Source organism: Otolemur garnettii, unplaced genomic scaffold (assembly GCF_000181295.1).
Source record: "Otolemur garnettii isolate 467f Iridium unplaced genomic scaffold, OtoGar3 scaffold00105, whole genome shotgun sequence".
Classification (NCBI taxonomy): Eukaryota; Metazoa; Chordata; class Mammalia; order Primates; family Galagidae; genus Otolemur; species Otolemur garnettii.
Genome location: NW_003852500.1, coordinates 2,961,712 through 2,977,243, shown reverse-complemented (window position 1 = coordinate 2,977,243; position 15,532 = coordinate 2,961,712). Strand labels below are relative to the sequence as shown.

General features: G+C 50.7%; 1 protein-coding gene across 1 annotated transcript; it reads right to left on the bottom strand.

The window, feature by feature from the left end:
* Positions 1–1,086: 1,086 nt before the first annotated feature.
* On the bottom strand, positions 1,087–14,600 carry MAP1S (microtubule associated protein 1S). The gene is made up of 7 exons (XM_003796550.2): positions 14,480–14,600; positions 13,501–13,602; positions 12,108–12,190; positions 10,910–11,050; positions 7,905–10,248; positions 2,154–2,389; positions 1,087–1,373 (listed from the first exon to the last, which is right to left on the bottom strand). The coding sequence occupies exons 1-7, from the start codon at positions 14,598–14,600 to the stop codon at positions 1,218–1,220; spliced, it is 3,183 nt and encodes a 1,060-aa protein (XP_003796598.1). The 3' UTR covers positions 1,087–1,217.
* Between the last annotated feature and the right edge of the window lie 932 nt (positions 14,601–15,532).

The following is a 15,532-nucleotide window of genomic DNA, read 5'->3' as shown; positions in this document are numbered from 1 at the left end:
ACATGAGCAAGAGCTGTAGTCTGCCTTGACTAAAAATAGAAAAAATTAGCGAGGTGATGTGGTGGGCGCCTCTAGTCCCAGTTATTTGGGAAGCTGAGGCAGGATCACTTGAGTCCAGGAGTTTGAGGTTGCTGTGAGTTAGGCTGACACCATGGCACTCTAGCCTGGGTGACAGAGTGAGACTCTGTCTCAAATAAAAAGCCCCAACCTTCCACATAGATGGTCAGAGACCAGCTTTCTTGCTCCTACTCAGAGTCCCCATAACTAATCCTTTGTAGAGGTTTCCACAATGGCCAGTGGCCTTATGACTCTGAACCCCAATTATTGTGGACTACTCATGTCCCCCCAAATTCCTGTGGTGAAGACCTAACCCCCCAATGAGATGGTATTTGTTGACTGGGGCTTTGGGAGGTAGAGCTAGATGAGGTTGCGAAGGCAGGGCAGTGATGGGATTCAGCAGAGCTTGTGCACTGTCTGTCCCTCTCTCTTTCCTCTTTGACATGTGATAACACAGCAAGAAAGTGTACATCTGCAAACCAGGAGATTCCTCACCTGAACCCAAGTCAGCCAGCAGCTTGATCTTGGCTTTTCTAGCCCCTAGAACTGTGAGAAATAAATGTCAAGTTGTTTAGGCCATTATGACAACACCCTTGCACTCCAGGTAACAGAGCAGGACTCTGGCTCAAAAAAAAAAAAACCAGTCCTTGTAACAGTGTGACTTTGTTGGAATGAGCACTGATCCTCTCTAGAGACAGAAGGGTAATTTTGTTTTCTGGCTTTAGTACACAGAGACCCGTATTCAAATCCCATTCTGACCACCAACTGGTTTGTGTGATAGGGGAGGGGAGTCAGGCAGCTACTTCCCTTAAGCAACTTGGGCTACTTATGGTTGCTGTATTGGGGTGAAGGCCATGGCCATTAACTCTGAGAAGTGCCTCCTTCACCACTGCCACACGGAAGCTAGAGCAAGCCTAACCTAATCACTGCGGATTCCTCAGAAGGGAAGCTGCCCACATCCCAGGACTGTAGGCCACTTGTCAAAGCCTTCTCTTGGCCAAAAGAATAGAGGCCACAGCCAAGCAGACTACATGGTTTATTTGTGATGTTGATGAATCTCAGGACAGAGGTAGTCTGGGATGAGTGGGGATGGTATGTTGGGTGAATCTCGGGACGGAGGTAGTCTGGGATGAGTGGGGATGGTGTGTCAAGCAGCAGAGCTAGAACTCCACCTTGCAGGCTGGGAAGGCCTCATCCTGCATGGACACCATGCTGTTGCTGCCCAGCACTGTGATGCCCAGTGCCTGACACTGGGTGTGCGTCTCCTCATACCACTTGTGCATGGCCACTGAGTCAAAAGTGGGAATCAGGGTCACCTGCAGGTAGGACAGACAGACCACCAGTGAGGGCAATGCCTTCTGCCCTCCTAGCCCAGCCCAACTCTCCTTCCTTTCCCAGCATTGAAGGGCCCTCCAATCTCTTCTCTAAACTTGTTTGCTCTGCCTTGATTTCTGCAGCTGGTGGTCAGCCCATCCCTAAAGTCCCTTCAGTACAGAGGAGACCAGGCCATTTTTCTGCAAATCCCTCCCCAAGCCAAGCCCCTCTTCCCCTCTCTCTTGCTCCCACCTCTGGGCCTTTGCCCAGGCTGTGCCCTGTTCCTGGGATGTTCCTCTGGGCTGGACCAGCAGCTGTGTGAGTGCAGGGACTCCACACCCAGACAGTGTGAGAGTGTTCTTCCTCTATCTAAATTAGCCTTACCCTCCAAAGCCTGGTTTCAATGTCATGGCTTCAGGAGGCCTATAGGGCAACCCTAGTCTTTAGGGGCCACTGCACACACAGCCCACCTATACAATCCTAGTTAAGTGACAGAGTGTCAGGGAGGAGGTTATAAAATGATCCTGGCCCTGTGTCCTCTCCCAGGTTTCCTGCACAGCCAATGAGGAAGGTGACCCAATAGAAACAGAGTTGAAGGGTCACCTAGGGACTAAGATGGGTGGGACTTCTGTGTTTGTCCTCATCCCTGTATGGCATCAGGGATGCAGCTTAGTCTCTGAGCCCTGCCAGCATCACATTGCAGGACCATGTGGGTCAAATGTGGTTTATCCCACCTAGGCAGGCTGGGTTTACTGTGTTAGGCTCTACAAGGTGGTATGTACCTGGAGGTCACGGTCCCATTGCTGCTTGCTGGCTAGCAGTGCATCCAGGACAGCCCGCATGCCCTCTTCCTTGTGCCGGTCCTGGCCACTGATGACATAGCAGAGGGCACGCACCCTCCAGAAGAACTCTTTATCCACCAGGCGGGCACTACTCCCGCTGGGCAGATAGGCCAGGTCCAGGTAGACAGGGGAGCCCGACAGGCCAGTTGACCCAGCTGACCGTCTGCCAGCTGATCCTGCAGGGAGGAAAGATAGTAATGAGGTCCTGGGAACAGGGACAAGCTAAGACCCAGGGCCTGGGCTGAGGCTCCTGGAACAACCTGCACCCTTTTTAGCAGGAGGCCTGATCTCACTGTTTTATGGTTGCCAAGCCCTCCCTGGTGGGCTCATTACTCCAGTGACTCTTTATACACTACAAACACTACCAGCTGCCCGTCTGTGCTAGGAGCCTGAGTGGGTGTAAGAGGAGTCATACAAGCCAGACGCTGCCTAGATAGACAACCCTGGAATCAGAAAGGAGATGGGGCAATCAGGAGAGCTTCTTGGAAGAGGGGGTTTGAATTTGAACCCTTAAAGCAGCCAGTCCTTGGGACACTCTGCTGCTGTAGCAGCTTCTGTCTGTTCAATTACTCAAGGGGTGTGTGTTTATCAAGCTCTCCTGGGCCTTGGGGAGCAATAGGGACCCAGAGCAGGTGTGAGAGAAAAGTCTTAAGAGGGAAACCCAGGATGTGGCAGGCTAGATGGCGATGAGGCAGCTACTCTTGGGGCCTTCTCAAAGCCCCAGCCTCAGGGCCAAAGGGGCTGAGGCTGCCAGCCTTGGGTGAGCTAAAAATCAACTGACTAAAAGTGGCTGAGTGTTGGCACAGACAATGGGCAGCTTGCGTGGGATAAGAGTACTATAAATGTCTGAAGACCAGCAAATTGACTTAGATGAAATAGGTGATTTCCTACAAACATAAAAACTACCAAGACTGAATCATGAAGAAATAGAAAACCTGAATATGCCTACAATTAGCAAGGAGAATGAATGCTTAAGTAATTTAAGATCTCTAGACAAAGAAAAGCCCTTGACCTAATGACTTCACTGGTGAATTCTACCAAACATTTAAAGAACTAGAATTGAACTTGCTCAAACTTTTCTAAAACACTGAAGAGGAAAGAATACTTTCTAACTTATTTTATCCTGACACCAAAGCCAGACAAAGACACTGTAAGAATATGGCAGGTCAATATCCTCTATGAACAATAATGTAGAAATATTCAATAAACTATTAACAAACCAAATTCAGAAGCATATTAAAATGTTTATATACCATGACCAAGTGAGATTCATGGAATGCAGGGATAGCTCAACATATGAAAAAAATCAATATACCACATTAAAAGAATAAAGAGAAAAAGACCACCTGATCATCTCCATTGATGCAGAAAGAGCATCTGACAAAATTCAACATTCTTTCATGGTAAAAACGTTCAAACTAAGAATAGAAAAATACCTCAACATAATAAAAATCATATATGAAAAACCCACAGATCATGTCATACTCAGTGATGACAGACTGAAAGCTTTCCAAGATCAGGAAGAAACAAGACAAGGATGCCTACCTGCATTATTCTATTCAACACAGTACTGGAATCCTACCCAGAGCAACTGAGTAAAAGTAAAGAAAGAAAAGGTATCCAAGTTGGAAAGGAAAAAGTAAAATTCTGTTTCTAGATGATATGATCTCATTTGTATAAAACCCTAAAGATACCACAAATACTGTTAGAAATAATAAGGAAATTTAGCAAAGTAGCAAGATACAAAATCAACATGCTAAATGCAGTTGAATTTCTATACACTGACAAAGAACAATCTGAAAAGGAAATTAAGAAAATAATTCCACTTAAAAAAGTCGAAACAATTAGGAGTTAACCAAAAAAGTGAAACATTTGTACAATGAAAATGACAAAATATTGCTGAGTTTGTCAATTAGAAGACCTATTAAAATGTCAATGACCCTCAAAATGATCTACAAATTCAGTGCAATCCCAATCAAAATCTCAATTTTTTTTTTTTTGCAAAAATAGAAAATAAACATTCTAAAATTCACATGGAGCCAGGTACAGTGGCTCATGCCTGTAATCCTAGCACTTTGGGAGGCTAAGGTGGGCAGATCACTTGAGCTCACGAGTTCGAGACTAGCCTGAGCAAGAGCAAGACCCCCGTCTCTAAAAATAGCCAAGTGTTATAGCCAGGTGCCTATAGTTGTAGCTACTTGGGAGGCTGAGACAACAGGATTGCTTGAGCCCAAGAATTTGAGGTTGCTGTGAGCTAAGACACCATAGCACTCTACCCAGGGCAACAATGTGAGACTCTGTCTCCAAAAAAAAAAAAAAGGAAAAGTAGAATCTTAAAGGTTCCTGAATAGCCAAAACAATTGTGAAATATAATAAGAAAGTTGAGATGTCCTGATTTCAAAACTTACTACATAGCTATCGTAATCAAGAGAGCATGGTATTAGCATAAAGACAGACACATAGACAGCCCAGAAATAAATGTTTGCGTAAATAGCCAAATGATCTACAACAAGAGTGCCAAGACCATTCAATGCAGAAAGGTCTTTTCAACAAATGGTGCTGGAAAAATTATTTCTACATGCAAAAGAATGAAGTTGGACCCCTACCTCCCAACCAGAGACCCAAAGGTAAAAGCCAAAACTATAAAACTATTGGAAGAAAATATAGGGTAAAATCTTTCCCCCAAAAAACGAAAAGTCAAAATGGGCTTACGTAAAAATTTAAACCTTTTGTGCATCAAAGGACACAATCAGGCCATGCACAGTGACTCACACCTGTAATCTGGGCACTTTAGGGCACTGAGGCTGGTGGATTGCCCAAGTCCAGAAGTTCAAGACTAACCTGGGTAACACAGCAAGACTCTATCCCTACAAAAAATAAAAATAAAAAAGGGTGGCACACCTGTGGCTCAAAGGAGTAGGGCACTGGCCCCAAATACCGGAGGTGGCGTGTTCAAACCCGGCCCTGCCAAAAAGTGCAAAAAATAAATAATAATAATAAATAAAAAATTAGCCAGGCCTGGTGGTATGCACCTGTAATCCTAGCTACTCTGGAGGCTAAGACGAGAGGATTGCTTAAGTTCAGGAGTTTGAGGTTGCTGTGAGTTACGATGCCATTGCACTGCAACCTGGGCAAAAGAGAGATTCTGTCTCCAAAAAACAAAAATCCCACAATCAAGAGAGTAAGAAGCAACCCACAGAATGGGAGGAAATATTTATAAATCATATCTGTAATAACGGATTAATATCCAGAATATATTTTTAAGAAAACTTCTAAAACTCAACAAAAAGGCAAATTTAGGCTGGGTGGTGGCTCACACCTGTAATCCCAGAACTCATGGAGGCTGAGGGGTATGGAATGCCTGAGCTCAGGAGTTCAAGACCAGTCTGAGCCAGACTGAGACCTCATCTTGAAAAAATAGCCAGGTGTTGTGGTGAATGCCTATAGTCCCAGCTACTTGGGAGGTTGAGGCAAGAGAATCACTTGTGCTCAACAGTTTGAAGTTGCTGCAAGCTATGATGCCATAGCACTCTGCCAAGGGTGACAAAGTGAGACTGTCTCAAAAAAAAAGTAAATTAAAAAAAAAGCCTATTTAAAAATGGGCAAGAGAGGGCGGCGCCTGTGGCTCAGTGAGTAGGGCGCCGGCCCCATATACCGAGAGTGGTGGGTTCAAACCTGGCCCCAGTCGAACTGCAACAAAAAATAGCCTGGTGTTGTGGCAGGTGCCTGTAGTCCCAGCTACTTGGGAGGCTGGGGCAAAAGAATTGCCTAAGCCCAGGAGTTAGAGGTTGCTGTGAGCTGTAACGCTATGGCACTCTACCAAGGGTGACAGAGTGAGACTCTGTCTGTACAAAAAAAAAAAAATGGGCAACAGAATAAACATTTCTCTAAAGAAAGATATACAAATGGCCATTTGACATCACTAATCGTTAGGAAAATCCAAATCAAAACCAAAATGAGATATCATCTTACACCCATTAGGATGACTATTATCAATAACAAAAGGAAAATAACAAACATTGGCAAGGATGAGGAAAAACTGGAATCCTTGTGTATTGCTGGTGAGAATGTAAAATGGTGCAGTGGTGTAGAAAACAGCATGGAGGTTCATTAAAAAATTAAACAGTCAGGGCAGCGCCTGTGGTTCAAAGGAGTAGGGCACCAGCCCCATATCCGGAGGTGGCAGGTTCAAACCCAGACCTGGCCAAAAACAAAAAAACAAACAAACAAAAAATTAAACATTGAATTACTATCAATCCAGCAACTCCACTTCAGGGAATATACACAAAAGAATTTAAGTGGAGTTTAGAAGAGATATCTGTACACCCGTGTTCATAGGAGCATTATTCAAAATGGCTAAGACGTCCCCACCAATGGATAAAATAAACATTTCTCTAAAGAAAGATATATAAGACTTTTAGAAAATCTTATATAAGATAAGCAAAATATGGGTCTATCCTCACAATGGAACATTATTCAACCATAAAGAAGAATGAAGTCTCTGAACATGCTACAACATGGATGAACCTTGAGCACATCATGCTACACGAAATAAACCCGTCACAGAAAGACAGATACTGTAGGATTCCACTTACATGAGTTATATAAAGTACTCAAATTCAGAGACAAACTAGAACATTGGTCGCCAGCGACTGGGGAGAGGATGAGTACTATAATGGAGACAGAGTTTCAGTTTTACAAGTATTCTGGAGATGGATGGTGGTGATAGTTGTACAACAACATGAAGGTACTTTAATTACACTGAACTATATACTTAAAATGGTTAAGATGGTAAATTGATATGTTTAATAACTAAAAAAATAAAAGCACAGCAGACACACCCTTGGCTAGCATCCAGGAACTTGGATCTTAGGAGGGTTCCCACTATTCCTCACCTGGTAAGAGGGGCGTGCCATACCTAGACTGTTTGTACGCCAGAGTGGTTTATGCTGACCACTTGGCTTTCCTCTTTCCACAGGAAAGAGACCATGTTACCCAGGTTAGTCTTAAGTCTCTTTATATGTGAAGCAGAGGGATGCCTACATGACCTCCATAAAAACCTGGGTGCCAAGTCTCTAGTGAGTTTCTATGAATGACACAGTGCATGTGAGTTGTCACAACTCACTTCTGGGGTAATTAAGGATATGGTGTATGGCCCACTCAAGCATGGGACTCTGAAGCCCTTCATGTTTCACTGGAACCTCACCAGGAGGATCAAATCAGACAGGGTGGGCAGGGACTCGCTAACAGATGTGCGTGCTTGGTGTCTCCTCTCCACTGAGAGAGGATTCTAGAAGTTTCTGCTTGATTTCCTCTGGACTTTACCCTGTGTCTTTTCCCTTTCCTGATCTTGCTCTGCTGTGATACATCCCAGCTCTGAGCACAACAGGAGCCTCCAAGCCAATGGGTTAAACAAAATATACTATTTAACATTTTACCTGTTTTTGTTTTGTGTTACTTATTGTAGCTTCCAGAAAACCCACCGTGCCAAGCATTCTCATGTCACTTGCAAGTGATGGTGTTGCTCACATGCTTCAGGATGGCAAGTCCTTCAACAGGGAGGCTGGAATTTTATTTTATAGGAGAAACTGAGCCTCAGAGAGGGTGCATGTGTGGCTGAGTAGGAACAGGTGCACTGGAGCCATGCTCTCTCCAGCCTTGATGGCTGGTAACCCAGCTCCCAGTACTCACCTGACAAGCCTCCAGCGGCAGTCTTGGGGACCGAGGACTTTCTAGATAGGAGTGCCTGGCCTCCCTTATCCCTAGGCTCACTTCGAGCACTCAGTGGCCGGGTGACCCGGTCCCCACCAGCAAGCCCCTTTGTTTTGGCAGCACCCACTGGAACAGCTTTAGGGTAGGTAGTGCCTGAGCTGGGCCGGGCCAGGGGCTTTCGAGTGTGGCCAAGGTTCTCTGTCTGCCGGGCCGACTTGGGGGGCAACATCTCAGGGTCTACCATGCAGATGTTGGGTGGGTCAGGCAGTGGTGGGGGAACTTTCATGGGGTCAGGCAGAGGGTCGCGGCGTGGGACTCCAAAGCCCTCTGTGTTGTCATCTGAATCTGCGGCACCAGAGGTAGCAGGCAGGGGATCTGAGTCAGACAGGGTGGGCAGGGACTCGCTGACCGATGTGGGTGGCGTCTCCTCAGCCCCTGGCCCACCTGCCCGCTCCTGAGACCGGGCACTGCTGTCATTGGAGCTACCAGGGGATGCAGCTGCCAGCGCCATAGGCATAGCCTTGCGGTGCTCAAACTCACAGGGTGACACCAGGCACAGGTCCACATCATGGGGGGAAGCTGAGCGACGTGCCCGGGAGCCACGCAGAGGAAGGCTCAGACCAACCTCGCTTGTAGGGGCAGATGGGGGCAGTACTTGCTCAAAGGACACAGACAGGGACTCGTCTACCTCTGTGGAGTGTGGAGAGCCCACCTCCGCGGGCAATGAAGGTGTGGTCAGTGTGGGTGTGGTCACTGTGGGTGAGGCATCAGGCCCAGCCTCTCCACCCCGCAGTGGGCTGAGTGACAGCTGCCCACTGCCCTCCACGGGGCTCCGACGAGGTACAGGGGAGGCCGTGTGTGGTCGAGTGGTGCTGGTAGCCAATGGGAGCTCCAGCATCTTCTCCCCAGCTGGGGTCAGCCCCTGCTCCAGGCTGGGTGTGGCCTCCAGCTTGGCCAAGGAGCTGCAGGCTGCAGTCACAGGGCTGGCCTCTCCACATCTAATGCCTGGGGGACTGTGGGGACCGTTCTCCACAGGTAGGATGCCCGAGTTCGCTGCTCTGCGGGACTTGGTGGCTGCCTGGGTGCCCGCCTTCTTGAAGGTCGGTGCAGTAGAGGCCACTCGGCGCACGTCCCGGGGCTGGGGTTGGGGCTGCGTCCGGGAAGCACTTGGCTTGGGGTCCTTCTTCACCACCCGGGAGGACCGAGCTTCTTTCTCAGTCCTACGAGGGGCCTCAGCCCGTACTGACTCCTTGCGGGCCACCCCAGGGCGGTCCTGGCCAGGCCTGGCAGGAGCAGTGGCCTGGCCCTCTTTCCTCAAGCTGTCCCGTGAGCCCACGCTCTCCTTGCTCTCTGCTCGCTGAGGCCCCTCTAGGTCTTGGGGTGTCACTACTGGCTCGCGTAAGAATCTCAAATGCTGCAGGGGAATGAGGCCTTCCAGCAGGCGGGCTGGCTGCGTGCAACCTGGAAACAGGACACGCACCACTTTCTCAGTGGGACCTGCAGGGTGCCACACCAGCAGGGTGCACACGGAGGCTGAGGCCAGTGGGCGCTCAGCAGCGGCCGAGGGCGGATGCAGTACATACATGTCCAGCCGGCCCACACCTATCTTATAGAAGAGCACGGTGGGCTGGGCCGGCAGCGGCCCTCGGCTCAGGGACAGGGGTGTGATGCCCAGCTGGGTCAGGAGGCTCAGCGCCAGCTCTACCTCATCCTCCCCGTCCACCAGCCGCAATGTGGCTTCCTGGGCATTGAGGAACACGACCCCCAGGTTGGGAGAGATGAGCCTGCGCAACCGGTCATCCCAGGAGCCCCCACTGGCGGCCACCTCCTGGCGCTCTGCCAATTTGCGACGCAGTAAGCTGTTGAGACCCGGAAGACTGTCAGCACCAGCATGGGTCACCAAAACAGCATCCACCCGATCCAGGTGCCGCACCAGCTTCCAGAAGGTGGACTTGGGGTTCGAGCCACCATTGACCAACACAGTGAAACCATTGACAGCAAAGAAGGCAGCGTCTCCGAGGCCTCCAGGGAAGATGTAGCAGCAGGGCCGGGCGAGCCTGAGGAAGCCCCCAGAGGATGGAGGCTCCAACAACTCAAAGGGTGATGGTGGCTCCAGGGACTCAGCCAGGCACTCCAAGAACTCACGCAAGCCCTCAGAGGCTGGCAGCTGCACTGGTGGATTCAGCCGCAGTTGTAGCCAGAGTGCTTCCTGTAGGCCAGGCACATGTGGCACCAGCTGGGCCCAGTCTCCAAAAGTCGGACAAGCAATGGTAAGTGTGGGCTGGTGTGCAGGTGGAGGCATGGAGACTAGTATGTCCCGGATCTGCAAGTGCAAGGAAGTGGTGAGGGGCAGCCTAGAGCCAGGCAATGCCTAGTCCCTTGGGAAAACTGGGTGAGAGTTTCCCCCATCCTACCTCCTAGGGCTAGGAGGATCCTTACTATCCTCCAACAAAACCCAGCCCTCCCTAGGGCCATGATGCTCCATGATCTGGCCTCATTTCCTGATTCTTTCCCTCCCCTTCAAATATGTGCCTGCCCCAGGACCTTTGCACTTGCTGTTCTTTCCTTCTGGAGCATAGCTGCCTCCATGGAGACCTTCTATACCCTCACCCCTGCCTACTGTACCTTTCTCTCACCACTCACTGAAACATGAAAATGTGATTTGCCAGATACTTTTGCCCACTTGCCTCACCCAGACTGAGAGCTCCAGAAAGGACCCATCTGGCTCCATCCTAGCTGGGACCTAGCATCTTAGGTACTACATCAGGCCTCTGGGACATTGGCTGACCTACAGGCCCAGTTCCATCCCTTGTCATGGATTATGGGGCTGATTCCTGACAGCTAGGAGGCACATGTACTGCCATCTTACAAAGGAGGGGAAGACAGGATCAGGGAGGACAGCAGGGCACTGAGGCCACATAGCCTGAGGGGGACAAGCCAGGATTCAGAGCTGGGGAAGGGGAAATGGCATGGGAGTGGCTCACCTCTTTGTCACCCAGGACCTGGAGGAAGTGGTAGGGTGAGAATCCCCCTGTCTGGAGCAGCAGCTCCCCTGTCTCTTCTAGGCAGGGCCCAGCCAGCACCAGCAGCTTGTGAGGGGCAGGGTCTAACAGAAGGTTCCGGAGCTGGGAGAAGTATTAAAGGCCCCATTCAGTGCAGTGATATAACCAGCAGTCCCCTTAGGGGGGGTACCCTCAGCCCCAAGCTACACAAAACCACCCCTCTCCTGTTCTTACCCCACGGCCAGGCCAGTGCTCACTTAGCTACCTCTGCTGGGTTCCCCTATGCCCTACCCCCACCCTCACACACACACACAGATTCCTGTGGCATCACCGGGAAGCCCAGTTCTAATATCTACTCCTCCTGAAAGCCCTTCGTGCCCTTTCTGGGCTCTCTCAAGCCCACCTCTCCCTCTAGCCCAGCCTTGATGCCACAGGGCTGGGGGTATCTATGTGTGGTGCTCTCTCCCACAGACTGAGAACTCTTTGATAGAGCAAAAGGGAACATTTTTGATCAAAGAAATCAACCAATCAACCTGTAAGAGAATCTCTAGAGGGTGTCCCAGGGCTTTTTTTTTTTTTTTTTTGAGATAGGGGCTTACTCTGTTGCCCAGGCTAGAGTACAGTGGTATCATCATAGCTTACTGCAACCTAAACTCCTGGTTCAAATGATCCTCTTGCCTCAGTCTTCCAAGTAGTTAGGACTGACTACAGGTATGCCACCACATCTGGCTAATTTTTTTTTTCCTAGAGACAGGGTTTTGTTTTGTTCCCCAGGTTGTTCTTAAACTCCTAGACTCAAGTGATCCTCCTGCCTCGGCCTCCCAAAGTGTTGGGAGTCCATGTGTGACCTACTGCATCCACCCTTGTTCATCTTTTTGACATATAATTGGGAGGATACAGATGTCCTCAATTCAAACAAGTACTGTGGCTTAGCTGAAGGAAACTCACAGGACACAAAGATTAATCAGGTCCTACCTTCCCACCTCCTCAACTGCACTATCCTGGGTCCTGTGCTGAGTGTTTACCCCACCTGCTCCCAAACTCCAGCCTTTTCTCCCCCGGGTTTGGTGTTAAGTGTCTCAAGGAGAGGATGTTAGGTAGCATGAATATGGGGACATGAGGACAAGGATGACACTGGTCCCAGCACCCTGCTCCCTCTAGGACATCAGTTGTTCCCTACCTCATCACATAAGGATTTGTCTGATGGGTTCAGAAGGACCAGGGTCTCCAGGGTGTCTCCACGGTGATGCAGGCTCCGCTGGCCTGTGAAGGAATCAGACCAGGACACCCACTAGGGGTCAGACTGCTCGCGAATCAAGTCCTTCCTCCCTGAATGACCCTCAGGTAACACAAAGCCCTCTGAGAACCCCCTCCCCCCAGGAGAATATTAATAACTCATATGGGAATTAACAGGCACACAGTAGAGCTGTAAGTCAGCATGAGGCAAGGACAGGAAACCCAAACCTGACCTGGGAGGCCTCACACTGGAAATGGCAGTTAACAAGGCCCCCACTGTGAGCTGGGCTTGAGTGGCAGCTGTCAGCCCTATGGTGGATCCCATCATCACCCCAATTTTATAGGCAAGAAGCCTGGGGAAGGGGTGAAATGGGTAGGGGTATCAATGAGGGTGCACCCAGGAAGAAGATACAACCTGGGCAAAGACCCTGAGGCAGGATAGGATGGGGAAGTGTGAGTGGGGTGCTTTCGGGATCCTAACCCTGGTCTGCCTCCCAGAGCCCAGATGTGTTTTAAACACAGAGCCCTAGGCCCTGTAGTTAATGAGGCAATGATGTTCATCAACCTTTGTCATGTTTATCATGCTTCTTATCACATGGATATTGCCCCATTCAAGTGGGGAAACCAAGGAAGACACGGGAAGTGGCCATAAGAGTAGACAGGATTTCCAGTTCCCCTCCCTACCCCTGAGGGATCAGGAAGCCACCAGGACTTTCTGGGACAATGAGATGACAGGCACTTCCTTCCCCTCCTCTCCAGCAGCAGCTAAGAGGTGACTCAACAGGCAGCCAGAGCAGGGAGAGTTGCAGTCAACACCCAAGGCCTGCTTACCAGTTGCCCTATTCATTCTGGGTCACCCCAGAATCCCCAGGGAGCCTCGTGAAGAACAGGGGCCCTCCTTGATTTCCCTCCTTTTCAGTTCCCCATCTACTGAGTGCCTATTGTATACTCATCTGGTGCAGGGGTCACAGCGTGAACCAAATTAGGTCCCTGCCTACAAGGAGCCCACACTCCATCCTCCAGGCTGGCTCAGTTACCCACCCCCCTCCACCTGACACTCCAGCCCTAGCAGTTTCTCATCCAAATAGCAACCTTCTCAGAGGATTCCCTGCCCCTTTGACACCAAGGTTTCCTCACCTGTAAACTGGGGACAAAGACACTAGTTCCTGCCTGGGTTTGCTGAAGACTGAAGAGTTATCAGTGGGTCAGGGCTTGCTTCTGCTCAGCACTTAGAAGGTCCTGGCTGTATTATTACTGTCGTTGAACACAGCAGGCACTTGCCCAGTGAACATGCAGAAGGGAGGCAGACAGTACACACACATGGATTCCAGCCTCACCTTTCACGATGCTGGAGAAGGTGGCTGAATGCCGGGACACAAAGACTTTGAGCTCTGCATCGAATCTGCAGATGCCAGGATCAACGTCCCAGGACCGGACGCCTGATGGGAAGGGGCATCGAAAACAGAGTTCAGCCAGGCCTCCCAGATCCCAAAATATTTCAAAAACTAGTACCACATTAGTGGGGGCCCCCTCAGCCCCTCCCCTAGACTTGTTTTCACTGGATGCATCCTGGAGACTTAGAACCACCCACACCCACAGGTCTCGCCACAGCCGGTTCAAGGGACCCACAGCACAGGTCAGCACTTTACAGACAAGACTCAGGACATCTCCTATGCCCTGCAAGGCATGTTTCCACGGATCGCCCTAGCATCAGCTTTTCCCACTGCCTGGCGGCCTGTCCCGTCAAGTGGCTGCAGGTGAACCTTACAGGTGCACCTATGACTCACCTCCCCAGGTGCCAAATCCCCCCGGGCAGGCCGCACCTGCCCACGCCCCAATTAGCAGCTTCGCATGCGGCAATAAAAAGTGGGCCTCAGGGCTACAGGCCTAACCTTCCCGGTACCTGCTCCTCTCCCCAGGCTGTCCACGCTGCCAAGACCTAGGGATCCAAGGCGACCCGCCCCTCCCCCAGGGCGGGCCAGTCTAGCCGCAAGCGGAGCCTCAGCACAACTGTAAGGCTTCCAAGGCCAAGTCCCGGGACCCCTACTGGGTCTGCACCCAGAGTTGGGCGGGGTAGCCCAGCCCAGGCGTGGATGCCGCTTCCTCCGCGGGCGCCCACGGCCATCTCATCTTTGCCAGAGCAGAGAACCTAACGGTGAAGGAGGCTGAGCCTTCGGACTGCCAACCCCCGTGGATCCAGAAGATCCAAGCCCGGGATCCTCGGCCCCTCCGCCCCACCCCCCCGACCCTGGGCCGAGATGTGCGGCCGCGCCCGCGCCCGCCTCCCGGCCTCCCGCGCCCCAGGGCCGGCTCGACCTCGTTCGAACTCCTCCAGGACGTAAGTTAGGAGCCCGGGACATCCGCACTCGCTGCCCACAACCAGCAGCAGTGAGCTCGGCGTTCTAGCCGCCCCGGGTTCAACCTCCACCGCCGCCATCTTTGCACCGCCCTGTAGCTCTCAAGGCCCACCCCCTTTGGCCCCGCCTCTTAAAGGGGGGGGACCACGCCGGAAGAGCTGAAGACCCTGCCCAGAGGCCCCTTTTCGCCCCTTTGTCTGGTCTGGGCCAAGCCCTTTGAGGTCGTGGATAGCAAGGATTAGGGGCGCCAAATTGGTTGGCTGAATCTTGTGTCTCTACTTTGGCCCGCCCCTCCCAAATGACCATTCATTCATTCATTCATTCAATAACCTTTGACGGTGTGCCTATCACGTGTTAGTGAGAATCTCGGCTCTCAGGGAACTCCCTTCAAAATGCCGTTGGTCGGGATGGTCCCGGCTCTCCAGGTCAGGGCTCGAACAGAGAAAAGAAATGTATCTTGACAGTAGGGCTTTGAGGGATGTGTAGGAGTTTCCTGGATGTGAGTGGTCAGGCCAGAGCATGTGAGGAAGAAGTTACACGTGCAGAGTTTTATAAGTGAGAGAGTGTTTGGGACACCACCAAAGCACTCCTCCCAAAGCAGGGCCATACCCTTATTCTGCACTTACCGTGAGCCAGACATTTTATTCCATTAGCTCACTGAATACAAATGCCTACACAAAGCTATGAGATAAGCCCTGTCAGTATGGACATTTCAGAGGAAAGGAGAGGGAACAGATTTGGAGGGATGAAGTCACCAGGCCTGTAATTGGTAGAGCAGATTTGATCCAAAGTGGGTCTGACTCCACATCCGGCCTGTGGCAGAAGCTGCCTGTGCGGCTCTCACGGTGTACCCCTTTCTCACCAGTCTTCCTCAGCTCTTTTTGCCTATAGCAGCCACATCATCTTGCATGGAACTTTTGTACTGTTGCCCATACCTGGGAAGACTGAGCTGTTTTCCTCAGGAGTTAGCTCTGGGTCTCCAGAGGTGTGCAAAGCAAATCAGGACAGACTG

Excerpts from the sequence above, each read along its gene's own strand:
- MAP1S (XM_003796550.2), bottom strand. The coding sequence starts at position 14,600 with ATGGCGGCGGTGGAGGTTGAACCCGGGGCGGCTAGAACGCCGAGCTCA. Across the intron at positions 13,603-14,479 it reads CCTGGAGGAGTTCGAACGAG|GCGTCCGGTCCTGGGACGTT; the intron begins GTCGAGCCGGCC and ends CCTTCCCATCAG. Across the intron at positions 10,249-10,909 it reads AGGTCCTGGGTGACAAAGAG|ATCCGGGACATACTAGTCTC; the intron begins GTGAGCCACTCC and ends TTGCACTTGCAG.